General features: G+C 35.1%; 2 protein-coding genes and 1 long non-coding RNA gene across 5 annotated transcripts; 1 reads left to right on the top strand and 2 right to left on the bottom strand.

Annotated features, from left to right (window-relative positions):
- Window positions 1–1,722: 1,722 nt before the first annotated feature.
- Window positions 1,723–2,378, bottom strand: LOC116113944. The gene has a single exon (XM_031400103.1). It carries the CDS (start codon window positions 2,320–2,322, stop codon window positions 1,840–1,842), a length of 483 nt encoding a protein of 160 aa, XP_031255963.1. The 5' UTR covers window positions 2,323–2,378; the 3' UTR covers window positions 1,723–1,839.
- A 4,732-nt stretch (window positions 2,379–7,110) lies between these two features.
- Window positions 7,111–8,588, bottom strand: LOC116113886. The gene is made up of 2 exons (XR_004125483.1): window positions 8,357–8,588; window positions 7,111–7,384 (listed from the first exon to the last, which is right to left on the bottom strand). It is a non-coding gene; the product is annotated as an uncharacterized LOC116113886 (long non-coding RNA).
- Window positions 8,589–11,423: 2,835 nt separating this feature from the next.
- LOC116113926 (lisH domain-containing protein C1711.05-like) lies at window positions 11,424–14,414 on the top strand. Of its 3 annotated transcripts, none has more exons than XM_031400084.1 (4): window positions 11,424–11,738; window positions 12,196–12,566; window positions 13,133–13,175; window positions 13,759–14,414. In XM_031400084.1, exons 1-4 carry the CDS (start codon window positions 11,612–11,614, stop codon window positions 14,214–14,216), a joined length of 999 nt encoding a protein of 332 aa, XP_031255944.1. In that variant the 5' UTR covers window positions 11,424–11,611; the 3' UTR covers window positions 14,217–14,414. The 3 variants fall into 3 exon arrangements, with proteins under 3 accessions (XP_031255944.1, XP_031255943.1, XP_031255942.1); XM_031400083.1 differs by having other exon boundaries at window positions 13,753–14,414; XM_031400082.1 differs by having other exon boundaries at window positions 13,729–14,414.
- Window positions 14,415–15,122: the final 708 nt, after the last annotated feature.

Below are 15,122 nucleotides of genomic sequence, written 5' to 3'. Positions count from 1 at the left end.
CTCGTCCAGATATTGCATATGCTGTTCATGTTGTTAGCAGTTTGTTGCTTCTCCTACTACAGTTCATTGGGCAGCTGTTCTTCGTATTTTGCGGTATCTTCGGGGTACAGTCTTTCAGAGTCTTTTACTTCCATCCACCTCTTCCTTGGAGCTGCGTGCATACTCTGATGTGATCATGGCGAGTGATCCCACAGATCGCAAGTCTGTTATTGGTTTCTGTATCTTTTGGTGATTCTCTATTTCTTGGAAGAGCAAGAAACAATCCATTGTTTCCAATCTTCAACCGAAGCAGAATATCGTGCTATGGCATCTTACTACCAAAGAGATTGTTGGTTACGTTGGTTACTTGCAGATATGGGCGTTTCTTTTTTCCATCCCACTCCTATGTATGTGACAAACCAGAGTCTATTCAGATTGCTCAAACTCGGTTTTTCATGAACGAACTAAGCACATTGAGATCGATTGTCACCTTACTCGTCATCATCTCAAGCATGGCACCATTACCTTGCCCTTTGTTTCTTCTTCTTTGCAGATTGCAGATTTCTTTACCAAGTCGCATTCTATTTCCCGTTTTCGTTTTCTAGTTGGCAAACTCTCGATGCTTGTAGCCGCCGCATCGTGAGTTTGAGGGGAGATGTTAAGAAATATGGGTTATTTTGTTTTATTGTTTATTAAGGGTAGATTTGTCTTTTCATTATTTCCTTTGTTTAGCCTATATATATATATCTTTGTATTTAGGTTAAATCATACTTTTTGTATTCAATTGAATTGTGCAATATCAATGAAACCCTAGCCTCCTCTTTTTATTATTTTCTTTGGATTGTTTAACAACTACCACATTAACTGACGACTTTAACTAAACATGAAGGGTTATTCTTTAGAGACGAACGATCATTCCTTGAGGATGAACGATCGTTCATTCATAAGGAATATTTATTCATTACGAAAGAACGAATGCAATCATTCATTCTTAAGGAACAACCATTTGTCCTTAAGAAACGACCGTTCGTGTCTAATCAAAGTCATTTTATGTCTTGGGTGTAGAGAAAGCTAACGTAATAATTATCAACTCAACTGCCACATTAGGATTGTAAGAGAAGGTTGTGAGATTGAGTTGTGGACGTTGTATTACTCATTCTTTAATAGGTTTACCTCTATTTCTTGTAAATATTTTTGCTGGGATATTGTTTTCAAAGATATGAAAATTATAGGAGAATTACTTTAGATAAATTAAATGTCCTAAAGTCGAAATCTACTTTTCACTTTCTAATTTCCCGGTAACAGTGTTGTAAGTAATTTCTGGGAACTATATTTTAAGCATTCCTCTCATTCCATCCCATTGGAAAATTAAGAAGAAAACAAAGAGTCAAGTCAACATCAACAAGACTCAAGACGGCTGTATCTCAATGTGGCCTGACAGATGCCCAATCCATTTGTATGCATAGGCCTCTATGTTCTTTAGAAAATGAGCTGGGCTAACCCATATTCTGTTTCTTCATCACACTCCTGAAAAAAAAAAAAAAAAAAAATGAACAATCAATTTCTTTCATTTTACCAAGTGCTTAATGTGTTAATGCTCTTATACTTATTTGATTTAGTTTTATAAACTCCTTAAAAGTCATTATGGAGTTTATGATATACAATCAGTTAAAATTAGAACAGTTCAATCATGTATTTGAAAATAATCGAAAATTAAATTAATTCTCTAGAACAAAAGACAAATAATCAAAGAATCTTGCCATTTCTTTCATGACAAACATATACAATTACAAGAATCAATGCCCTATATCATAGTAGTTTCTTGTATTTACAAGCATAAACTATTCTGCAAATACAAATTCAACCAACATGGCCGGCTGCAGACAAAACTCCATTAGCCAACTCTAACAATCGACATGCAACCAGAAAACTCGAAGCCGGGACACTCATAGCTACCACCGCAACCAACCCAAGAGCCAAACTCGGCCTGCAATTCATCAAATAAGACTGCAAAAACCCCACGCCTTGACATATTAACTCATCGTAACACGTATAGTACCGCTTCTCCCACGCCATCCACTCCGCCGGAGGCTCGTAGTTTCTCTCTATCATTTTCATTTCATGTATGCGTTTCCTCAACACAATCATGCTTTCATCTACCAGCTGCCCTTGTCTCCTGTAGTTTGAGTCACAGGAATCTCTTCCAGCTTTTGCAGAAACTTGAACGCCAGTAGGCCTTAATTTTACTTGCCCAAATTTTCTGTTTTGAGACTGTGAATTGTGGGAGGAGAATCGTGAAGGAGAAGGAAGAAGTACTGAAGAACAAAGAGAACTTGATTCCATTTTTGAATGCTGAGAGTTGAGACTTGTTTGCGTAAAGATTGAATTGAGTTTGAAGATGATGGATGTGGAGAAACTGTTGTGTATTTATAGATACAAAACTTAAGATCTAAGATTTAAGAGTAAAGAGCTTGATGGGTTGTTGACACGTGTCCTTTCTCCGCGTTCTCCTGTAAGATGTGACACGCCTTGGCTTCGAAGGTCGGCGCTTATTTATTACTCTATCCATTTATTTATAGGGTGTTCAAAAGAACCGGTTGAAACCAAAACCAGAACCAGCGGATATTTTGGATTTGATTTTAGTTTCTACCCAGAACCAATCGTCAATATGTAAGTTTTGATTTTAAATTTTTAGAACCATTACTGTACGGTTTCGATTCTGGTTTCTATAGTTAGAAATCGGAACCAGAACCAAGAATCAGAAACCAAGACTGATATAAAATAAAATTAAATATTAGGGGGTTAATAAAAACTTTTGTAGAAAAAGTAATGTGAATACATTTATATTTATATTTCATAACATTTAAAGTAAGTTGGTTTGACTTTTGAGAATCTACTTTTACAAAGTAATGGAGTTTGTCATTTTGAATTTATAATTTGTAATTTTATTTTTGTTAACAAGTGCCAGGTGGGGGGTATTTGTAAGTTTTTAAGGGTTTTTTTGCTATTTTAAAAACTTTTAGGGGTCATTGTAATTTTACAGGGTACCCAGAACCGGAACCGAAACCGTTGTTACAGGTTCTGGTTCTGGGTACCTAGGAACCGAAACCGTCGGTTCCGGTTCTGGTTCTAAATTTCAAGGAACCATCAGTTCCGATTCTGGTTCTGTTTCCTTTAAAAAGTGTAGGATACCCAGGACCGAACACCCCTAATTTTATTTATATTAAAAGTTCATCAGATGCTTCTGCTATAGAATTGAGCCCCTGTCACTAATATCAACAGTTACAATTTTATTTTTAATTTAAGAGTAAAGAACATGTTCCCGCCCAAGTTTAACGAAATTGGCACACCAAGTTTCATTTATTCCATATTCCCACCCCTAAAATAACACTGTTAACATTTTTTGGGGTAGTGAGGGTGCAATTACCATAATGCCCTTAGCCTTAAATTAATAAATTATATTTTAGCCCCTACATTACTAAAATTATAAAATTAACCATCTTATTTTGAAATTACTTCAATTACACCCTCATTGACTGCACACCGTCTCGATTTTCACCGGATCTGGACTGTTTCCGATGACGACGAAACCCCTAGTCACCTCCATCAGCTTTCCCATCGTCCGTCGTCCAAAACCCCTCTGATTCCTGACTCATTGACCTCTCCAATCGACGACGCCGTCAGGGTTAGGTTTTCGTCATTTTTCGCCAGATTTTGGTCGATTCCAGCGATGAAAACCTAATTCGACGTCACCACTACAATCAGCATCTCCTAATCTACAAAACCCCTATGTCCCAGCAACTGTTTAGTGGTCATTTTCTGGTGGAGATCGACGAAAACCAGCCGCATGTGGCGGCTGTTGTGGCTGACGATCGGTGAGTGATAAGGGATTGTCAAGGGTACGGTTTTGTAGAGGGGAGGATGAGGATTCGAATGGTGGTGACAAGGGTGATTTTGGGTGGAAGAATCGTTGGAAAAGGGCGAAAAACGTTGGCGGTGAGGTTGGCTAACGTGCGTCGGAACTTTATCAAGGGCTGTGATCTGCTAATGTGCGCCTCCTCTGTGAAATGACCAAATTACCTCTGAGCCGTTATATCTAATCATTTCCCGTTACTTTAAAGGTGGGAATATGGAATAAATAAAACTTGACGTACCAACTTAGGATTTCGTCAAACCTTAGATGGAAACATGTCGTTTACTCTTAATTTAATATATATATATATGATCTGCTGTTCAGATGACTTTGTATTTACATCAACTAATTTTTAAAATTTATTAAATACTTTATTAGTTTATTATTCCAAGATAAATTACAAATATAATAGATCATCCTAATATGGTTCAAACTTCAAAAGTCAAAGAAGAAACAAAACTCTTTCACTGTCAAACAATTCTTTTTTATTTTAATTTAATATCTAGAATTATTAAAATAAAATCAATAATTGATGAACTAAAACTACTAATATTAGGCGGCAGTCCATTGTTAGAATTCAGAATCTCCAGGATTAAATATGAAAGAGATATATTATAAATATATTCATTGGCATCTGCACATGATGATCAGGTTGACCATGCGGATATTTAAGGATGCGTTTAGTTCATTATTTTGGATAAGATTTTGGGAATAATATTGAATAGTTGGATAAGAGTTCATTATTTTGGATAAGATTTTGGGAATAATATTGAATAGTTGGATAAGGGAGTATTACGAGATAAACTTTAAAAATTTATAAAAAAGCTTTTTGGTTTGCTAATTTAATTAAAGACCCTAATATATAAAATGACAAAAACACTCCCACCACTTACAGTGCCAGATTCCAGCCACCACCGCCAAAATTTGGTGGGAAAATTTTGTTACGACATAGACTGATCGGATCTGTGTCGTAACGCATCGCTATGACCTGGCCGAAAAAGACCAGATTTACGGCCAAATGTTTCTGTCGACCACCGAAAAATATCAAAAGAAGTCCATCTTTGGCCGTCGTTTTCGGTCAACGACGGCCAGATCGGTGAACTTTCGGCCATTTTTGATCGGCAGGTAGGCCGTTGTACAGATTTCAGCTACCACCGACGGTGGTTGCCAAAATCTGGCAAGTATGGTTGATGGAGATGTTTTTGTTAGTTTTTAAACTTTTTTGGGAGTATTTAATAAAATTAATTAGCTTAAGGGGTCTAAAATAATTAAAAAAATATAGTAATATTTCTGGAATAATGTGTCAAATAATATTTGAGGAATAGGATTGGGGATATGGATAAAAAAAAAATGAATCAAACATGGCCTAAATTTTAACAGTGGAAGCAACCTCATCATGTATGATCTAAAAATATATTTTATTTAAGAATGACGATATCAAATGCACAGGAAGATTATGAGTTGACAATTAATATGATTCAATAAGTTAACTAGATACATGGCATGGCGATTCCCTCAAATATGATCTTTGAGCTAATGTCTAATATCATTCTATCTTTTTATATTTATATCGTATGCTATTCAGTTTATTATAGAAAATAGAGTAAACCACTTTTTTCCACCCAAAGTTTGCCTCAGATAACACTTTTTCATACAAAAAGTTTCAAAATACTACTTTTTCACTCAAAATTTATATTCCGTTAATATCTAAAATGCATTTTACTTTCTCAGCTAACGCTCGGTGAGTTATCAAGAGCTAGGATAAGAGGAACTTTGTAGAGTAGAAGCCAGTGGATTGTTTCACTCAAAATTTATATTCCGTTAATATCTAAAATGCACTTTACTTTCTCAGCTAACGTTCAGTAAGTTATCAAAAGCTAGGATAAGAGAGACTTTGCAAAGTAGAAGCCGGTGGATTGAATGGTAGTGATCGATTGAATATTTGTCACTGGAATAAACCGAAAATTAGCTAAGAACAGAAAACCTAGTTTGCGGTGATAGACAATCGGTGAAAATCAAGTGTCGGAATGAGAAGGGTTTTGTAGAGAGCAAACCAGAGGTTCAAATGGTGGTGATAAAGAGAATTTTTGTCACTAAAATAGGTTGAAATCAGCTTTGCATAGTGACAAGATATTAACTTTGGGTTAAAAAAATGATATTTTAAATTTTTTTTGATGGGTAAGTGTGATTAAGGTAAACCTTGGTGCGAAAAAGTCGTTTACTCTAGAAAATAATCAAAATCATTATTTCTGCAGCAGCTTTGAGAATTTTGGTGGAGTTGACACTTCCAAAATCGACGGATTCTTGTCTCTAGAAAGATGTAAACGATCAAGCAACAATCTCATGTAATGGTGGAAATATTAATCCAAGTTTCCACTATAGAAAGAGTCAAATTCTCCGCTCTGATAACAGCTAGCAGAGTTATAATCAATGACAACTTTTAATATTTTTCATTAATTTGTATTATCTGTAATTTCTTGTTGACAAAGTCTTATACTCTGTATAATGAACACACAAAGATCAATCAAAAAGACCATCCTATTCTTTGAAGCTTGTTTATAGTTTTCATCCCTAACATGTTGTTATATGAATTCCATTTAGCACTCATCAATTTCATCCTGCAAATTTCGAAGACCAGTTCAGTTATAGACAGGTGAAAAACTAGGGGAGTTGCTTCCAGAGAAAAACCCTGTATGAGTTATATGATGCCAGTGGCTCTAAGTAAAAGTTTTGAGGCTATTTTTCAATTCTGAAAATTCTAGGGATGCATAAGGGTTTCTGGTGGGACAGATAGCGTCTTCTACTACCCAAAACTTGTTATCTGCAGATTAATTCAGACCTCAAAATGATTTGATTAACAGTGGACACAATGATCTGGAAAAATCAGCAAAAGACATCTGTTCAAACTATGAAATAAATTTTTTGATATTTAAGGAAAGGCAGTCACATATAACCAGAGGTTAATGGTAACAAGAGCATCTGGAAAAGTAAAATTTTGAATAATTATGCACACACTACACAACAATATGTTTTCTTCCTCCCAGCAGAATGTCAACACCAGAAGCTAAAGAATTTGTTACATTACCGGTATCACACTCTGTGGCAAGATATAGGGTGGTGCTTCTCATCTAAGCATTGGAACAAACATGTATATTCAAGAAAATACTAGAGAGTCTTAAGAAACTGAAAATAAATTATTGGATTTTTTTATTTTTTTATTTTTTGGGTGCAAATGCACATTTGAGAACCACAACTATAATAAGTAAACAATCAAGAATCCTAGGTGAAAGAAGTGAATTACACATCAAAACCGGAATATCTTCAACTGCATCAGTCATCATAGGAGGAATGAGGAGCAGCAGTACATCCAGGGTCAAAGGGGTCCTCAGATCCACAGCAATGCCAGTATTGGAAAACTTTGCCAGACTCAGGAGTATCCAGGGTGCCTCCTGACTCCTGAGTAGACACTTTCGAACTTTCTCTTCGTTTCCCCTGAAACATTGTAGTAAAATACGTTAATACGTTGTACCAAATCTGTCTTCAGCAAGCCAAAAAAAGAAAAAAGAACAAATAGCATAAGGAACAAATAATCCAAATACAGGAAGGTATCACAGAGTAAATCTATTCTACCATATTTAAGAAAAGAAGAGTTTAATTTACTTGAACCTTAATCAAATTATGGTCACTAACATTCATGGTTTGGTATAGTGAGTGGTAACTTATCTTGTAATGGATGACATCTACAAATTTAAACTTTCCCATACTTGCAAGTCTGCAAGCTTAATAACCGATTGACTTTCCATGATTCTTCTCCCATCAAAAGATACACTATGTATATGAATAAACACACACATAGATAACTTCTATATTCATATTCACACACATAGATAACGTCTATATTCATATCTAGATTTTCATTTCTGCCAACACTATAATTTTAAATCAACTTCCTAACTAAAACTTGAGGCATCTTTCAGCAAATTTCCCATTATATAGTAAGAGGATTTAATTCTCAAGACAGCAGAGACGCATTGCAATTTCGGTAAATTACAGGAGATCAATGTAAAAATTTACCCTTTTTCTTAATGTATGATAGTAAAACCTGCTGAAAATATGATAAACAATTCATTAGGGTTGTAAAAAGCTCAGCTCAAATTTTCAACGAATTGCAAGATGAGAAAATTAACAGTCAATCAGTTACCAGATTATCATATGCAGAATTGCAATTAATGGCCATAACATAATTTCTTCCACAAAATCTAATTCTCTACGGACAAGCCTAAACTTTAAAACCCTTGTCTTAATCAAAATTACAATTTTTTTTTTAATTTTTTATTGAACACTTAACTGCAAGAACTTGGAAACAAATTACCAATAGAATAGAACTACCAATAAAAGGTTAAAGTAACGATGAAATGAGATGAAAAATTAGTTAAAAAGAGAAAGAGAAATGAAGTGGGTTACCTCCAAAATGGGCGGTGTGGAATCTACAAGCTCGAGGGTGATTAAGCAAAGGGTCGAACTGGGTTTTGCAGTTCTTGCAAGTTCTGAGAGTTTCGGTATTGGGGTTGGCTGAGCATTGAATTGTATTGAGTTTTGGTGAATACGTGAGTGTTGTTATTGGTCGCAAATGACGTTGGAAAATCGTTGGTGAGGTTCGATTTCTATGGAATGAAGTGAAGGAAGGGAGCGAGTGATGAGGAATGGAGACAGCCATGAGAAGTCTAGGGGTATAAACGAGCCGAGCTGAGCTTTTAGCTTATCGAGCTCGGCTCGTTTACAACAGTGTCGAGCTTGAGCTTGACCTCGAGTATGGCGAGCCTCAAAATTGAGACTCGAGCTCGAGCTCGAGCCGGCTCGTGAATTCCTTATCGAGCTTGAGCTCAATAAGGGCTCGCGAGCTCGAGCTCGATAAGGCTCGCGAGCTTTTATGTTTTACCAGAAAGCACATACCCAATTTTACTAAAACTTAGTTGAGAGAAAAAAATTGAAGACCAACTTAACGTAAGACAAAACAAAAGACAAATAACTGCTATAATCCAATTAAAAATTCTCAAATTTCACCCCAGTTTAAAAATCCCACACAAATTTCATCAAACAAAACTCATAAAATAAAAGAACCAATCTTCCATCTTCCTTGCAGAAACCAAAGTTCAAATATCACCTGCACGTCGAGAAAAGTCAACACATCAATTATGACAAAAAAAAAAACCTTAAATTCGTATTTATTATCATCGAAAAAACCCAAACAAAGAAAAATTAGTCTAAAAAGTCCAAGCACAAATTGAACAAGCCGAAAACAGTAAGTAACCAAAGAACAAGACAGCAATCGAAAATTTGATAAGCAGCAAACGAAGAAAATAGAGTCCACTTAAAGTCGAATCGATGCGAACTTACCGAGGTGAAGAAATTATTAGAATCAAAACTCTAAAAGACGAACAAAGATGAAACGAAAAGAAAGTGAGAGAAGATATAGGGAACTCATGTTATTTAAAATTTGCAGTTCGGGGGGGGGGGGGGGGGAAGGAACTATCATTTTCTAAAAAAATTTCATTGAAAAATATCAGTTTAAGACCTAATAGTTTAAAAAATCACCAAAACACTATGAAGTGTACAGTGCTTAATCGAGCCGAGCCAGGCTCACGAGCCCACGAGCTTCATTGTGTTCAAACTCGACTCGGTTAACGAACCGAGTTCGAGTTGAGTCGAACCGAGCATTATCTAGCTGAGCTCTAAACGAGCTTTTACCGAGCCGGCTCTCGGCTCATTTACAGTCCTAATGAGAACTGAAAGGAAGATGCAATGGGACACAGGATGACGGTTGGGTAGACAAACTAATTGTTTTTATCACACTGCCATTGTCCATTGAAAAGGGCAAATGGGGGTAATATTGTTAGCTTCTGAACCCAACGGTGTCTTAAATTAACCCAAAATTAGGGGCTGTAGTACCCATTGAAACTAACCAAATCTTTTTACCTATGTTTCCCAATTTTCTTTTATTTTTTGAAAATGAGATTCATAATATTAAATAGTACAACTCATAATACAAAATTTTTGGATGAGTATTAGTTTTATGGAAGGTTTTCTTTTATGATTTTTATAACTTTAATGAAAAATTTTCTATCAAAATTTCAAATTAGAAGATTTATTTCTCAAAGGAGAGGAATTAAAATTATTCCCATATTTTAAAAATAATTCTTCCAAGAACAGATTTTGTTAAGATTGTAACCTAAATTTTTCCAAATCTATGAACTACATTTAACTCAGAATTAGTAACTTTTAAGAGTTACCATGTCTTGATTTATTTATTCAACACTCTTTAACCTTGTTTTATTTTATCATTTTAGGTTATTTTTACTTGGACTTCAAACCTATTATTATATTATATCTCTATAATAATAATTATTATTATTGTTGTGATTTAAAATACTATTATAAATATGTTTGTATGAATGTATCCAAATGAAAAGATTTTATTTGTACTCTTACTTATTAAGACAATTAAAAAAATAGATAAATAAATAAATATTGTTAATAGTTAATATTGTTAATTAAAATTAATAGAGTAAACGACATGTACCCACCCAAGGTTTGGTGAATCTACAATTCCCGCCTATAGTATCATAAATTCCAGATTCTCACCCTAAATTTAACCCCGTTAGTATTTTTGGGTTTTGACACAGTATATAAAGTGTTATTATCATCCTGCCCTTAATAAATAAATAAATAAATTACTTTTTAACCCCCAAGTTAATAGAATTAGAAAAAAAATCATCTTACTTTCAAATATCTTTCAATAACACCCTTTTCTTCAATTTTTATTTAAAAAAAAAAAAGCGAAACCTTAAGAAAAGGTGGACAATGACCGACAGACTAAGGGTTAGGTTGGTGGGGGATTTTGGAGATCAGATATCGAAGAAGCAAAGGGTAGTGACGGGTTGATTTTCGATGGTGGTCGACGATTGACAGAGTAAACGGGTAAGGTGTCATAGGGGTTTTTGTATAAGGGCTGAGGGGAGGAAGATGGTGGTGTCGGGGAAGGCCAACGATGCCGGGTATAGGCCGAAAAGGCTGGAATGGCTTTCGCATGTGATGGAGCTGGGTGTCAAAAATCGGCCAAATCGAGAGCTATTAAGCCTTAAAAACACTTGAAAAATGATAAGGTGATGATTTTTATCGATTTTGGTGAGAAAATCAACCTAAACCAATTCCAAACGATCGTTGACGGCGATAACGACGCTAACACTTTGTTGATTTTGAGATGTGAAACGTTATTTTAAAATTTTTATTTTTATTTCATATTTATTACAATAAAAATGGCCAATTTACCCTATGACTGTTTTATTAAATAATTTTATATTAATTTAAGAATTTATGAAACTAAGGTTGGAAACTTACCATTTAGCCAAACCTTGAGTGGATCAGGTCGTTTACCCAAACTAAAATAATATTTTTGCTTTAAAGTGATAAAATGATGTGCTTCCATCAATTTAATACAAAAATTAAACGTAAACCCGCTGCCAGAAGCAACTGATTAACGAACTCCACTACTCTGAAAGACCAAACTACCCTCTACCCACAAACTCCCTTCTCTGACTTGTCTGCAACTGGCAACTGGCAACTGCCATCTGCAACGCACCAGAAAAAAAAACCCTAGAATTCTAGGGTTGAATTCTGCTCCAATTGTCCTTTATTTCATGAATTGGAAAGTTTTCAATCATGGCTAACAACAATGAAGAGCCAAGCTCTTCTCCAGCGTCTGATTGCTGGTACAACATTACTCTTGGCTCCTCCTTCAGAGACCACCGCTACAATGGTCAATCTCCCAAGTTCTGCACTTTACGTTGTAAGTACTTATGTGTTCTTCAAGAAAGCTCAAAATATTTTCTGGGTTATATTTGGTTAAGGGGAAAACTAAGTAAAAAATGAAAAAAAAAAAAAATTTGAGCTTTTTGTAGGTGTAATGTTGTTTTGGTTTCTAAAACGTTAAGAGTGAGCTCAAGGGAGCAAGTAGACATTGTAAATTTTAGATTTATGTTAGTTTGGAAGTGTTACAACAGTTTATATTTAGAAAATGACAATTGGATATTAGTATTTTTATTTTTTTGGGTGCCAAGATTGCTTTTTCGAGAAAAAAGAGAAGATTATGTTTCAATGGTTTTTTGGTAGGCTAACATCTGAGGGAATCGTCTGAATCAAGCTCAAAGGATCATTTTCATAAGGGTTTAAGTAGTCGGGTTTTGTTGTATAGTAGATGCTCTGACGCTATTGATATGTTTTCTCTTTTTTTTTTTTTTTCCCAGATGAATTTAAACCAGCTTCTATTGATCGTAACCAACCTGGCTTACTCCACAAGAGCAAGGATAACAGGGTTACGGTAGAATTTCAAAACAATCAGCAGGGAAAACTTAAGGTGATTTTTGAGGGCGTTGGTGAAGATTACAGGGATAAGGACAACGATGCAGTTTTATTTTTTGATGGTGAGATATTTCGATTGGAGCGGTTGCACCGAGCTGTGAAGCGATTGAGGCATGTTCGTATACCCGGTGAGCCTTCAGCTGCAGCCGCATCAACCATGACTACTTTGGTCACACCTGTGGTGGAATCTCACTCTACTGCAGTTGGTAAAGGATCAAAACTGCAGCCTTTGAGCTCAGGCATAGTCCATCAAACGGTGAGCCTGCAGATTTTTATATCTTTTTTATGGATACGATCATGTGAAGAGTGATCTTGATTTGTCATCTTGTAGGAAAATATCATTGAAGAATACTATAGATTATTTTTTCAGTTTCACAATTCTAAACTGGACTGCTTCTTTTACTTGATTTTACCTCTGAGTTGACGTGTGAGACAGAGACTAAGTATTTTAGGATTGCCATCCTGTTCATATAATTTTAAATTGCTTGACATGAAGATCCATTATAACTTAGAGGTTTTCTTTCCACACGACACAGATTTAATATCCATCATCAGGTGCTGAAATAGCTACTGAAAAAAGATATACTTTAATTGGTTGGAATCATCCATGTGAGTTGTGACATCTGGAAACTTTGTGTGTGATTACTACACTTAGTGTAGTTATTCTCTGGATGCCTGTATCATATACTGCAGGAATTATATTAAATTTTTCTTCTTCTTTCTTCAGATTTATAGATGACAAGTGTAGATTGTCTGCAACTGCTTCTATTTTGACATTTATAATGAATTTTCTGTTCATGCCATTTTGTATACAATCTCCAGGTTCAGGTGGAACAGATTGACACTGGAAACTCAACAAACTTAGGTATGGTTCCTTTCATTTCTTTCATCAATTTGCCATAATGGATAACGTAAAAACGTTAGTCACTGCACTGAAGACCTATATGCTTTAGTTAATGTCAAATTGGTCTGTGGCTAATCTGAATAGAAAGACTCAATTTCTTTGATTTTCTACTTTCATAGAAATAGTTTTTTCACCGTCCTAGTAGCCCACTGGTCTTTAGTCGATCTCTCTGATTTCTGCATCAGAGTGTTCTGATTCTTGGTCTTGTTTTTCCTGTTCAAATTTGTGTACCAGAAACACATCCATTTTTGCCTAGTAAGCAATTTGGATGAAAATTACACCAATTTTGTAAATATACATAAAATTCAAAAATAAAATGATTTTGACCTGCTTTAATTACTATATTTGATCCAAAATTCACTGCATATAGGTGAAATGTGATAAACATATAGGGATTGCAAAATTTCAAGTAGGTACCTTTTTCCTTTAAACAGAATCTTAACAACGGAGCAATTGTGATTGTGTTTAATTCTAGTTTCATTTAAATGTGTATATTTACTCAGTTTTGTTACAGCAACTAAATTTTCCCCCCACTCAGATGCAGAACCTCAAAGTGAGAAGGATGTGGAGTGTTCATCTCTTCCTAATCCATCAACATTATCACCATTTGCTGAGAATTTTGAAGCCGAGGAACATGTAGAAATAGTTGATGACAATGATGACGGTTTTGAAACAGGAAATAAAGGGAATGTTTCTGAAAAGGAATTCTGCACTGGTCTTGATATTGATATCAACTTACCGCATCAAGTTGACGTGGATGAAGAAATTGCTGATGTAGATATTAGTGATGACGATGCAGATAAGGGCCCTAATGCTGCTGAAGCTCTTAGAGCTCAGGTAAATGCCGAATGGCGAAAGAAACAAACTTCAAGCTCAAGCAGCAGCAGTGAGAGTGAGAGTAGTGGGACAGAAAGTGGTAGTGGGAGTGGCAGTGGCAGTGGGAGTGTGAGTACTAGCACTGATAGTGAAAGTAGTTATGGTGACTCAGTCAACTCCATCTGAGATATCTTGGCCATGCAAGCCTTTCAGCAAATTACTATGTTGGTGTAGCTTTGATATATGTATTGATAGTTGTAGAAAGATAAGAGTTTTTAAGTTCTTTATGTATTTACTAATCTAGGATGGTTCTTAGGATTCTATATTAAACTGATCAATTATTGATGTACTTGTAAAATTATGGTGGTAAGAATAAAAATTAAAGCATGTAGATTGTAGAGCCTGATTTTGTAGCATAGATGGATAGTTCATATTGAACTGATGAGGTTTCCTCATTATCAATAACCAACTTTCGATCATCCTCAAATCATGCACGTACATTAACCAATTGACGGCTTTGGAATGAAGTGGAGCATATAGGCATCTTCTAACAAGTTATGTTTTCATTATAAGTGATGACATAAATTATTAGATATATTGCTCTTGGAAATAGATGCATAAAACTATGTATACTTGTGCTTGTTTAGCTAGACTGCTTTGAATTACAGTGAGCATTAGCCTTGAGCAGTATGTTTTTGCGAAGTTGACGAAACTTAAGCAAAGGTTTCACCTCCGGTGTGTTAACACACTCAGATTGTATGTGCCCAAAGCCGCTCGCATTCAAAACACTTGAAAACTTTATTTTTCTTTTCTTTATCTTTTAGAAACTTCTTTGAAAAGGTATCAGGGGTTTGATGGTCATAAGCCTTTTTCTCAAAAGGTTTTCGGTCATAACCACTACTATGAGGCTTTTTCATGTTTTTCTTATGAAATTTAACAAAATTCTTTATAAGTAAAGCACAGTTTTTATCATCCTATGAACTTAAATCACAATTATCAAAAGGATTAGAATCAACCTCATGTTTGAGAACCAAACCTTTGCTCGGTTTTTATTTATCCCAACGTTGTAGTTCAATTCATAGGTTTGGAGAG

The sequence above is a fragment of the Pistacia vera genome, unplaced genomic scaffold, assembly GCF_008641045.1.
Source record: "Pistacia vera cultivar Batoury unplaced genomic scaffold, PisVer_v2 Contig692, whole genome shotgun sequence".
In the NCBI taxonomy this organism is placed as follows: domain Eukaryota; kingdom Viridiplantae; phylum Streptophyta; class Magnoliopsida; order Sapindales; family Anacardiaceae; genus Pistacia; species Pistacia vera.
The sequence above is the reverse complement of the archived record's forward strand: the minus strand, read 5'-3'. Positions and strand labels throughout refer to the sequence as shown.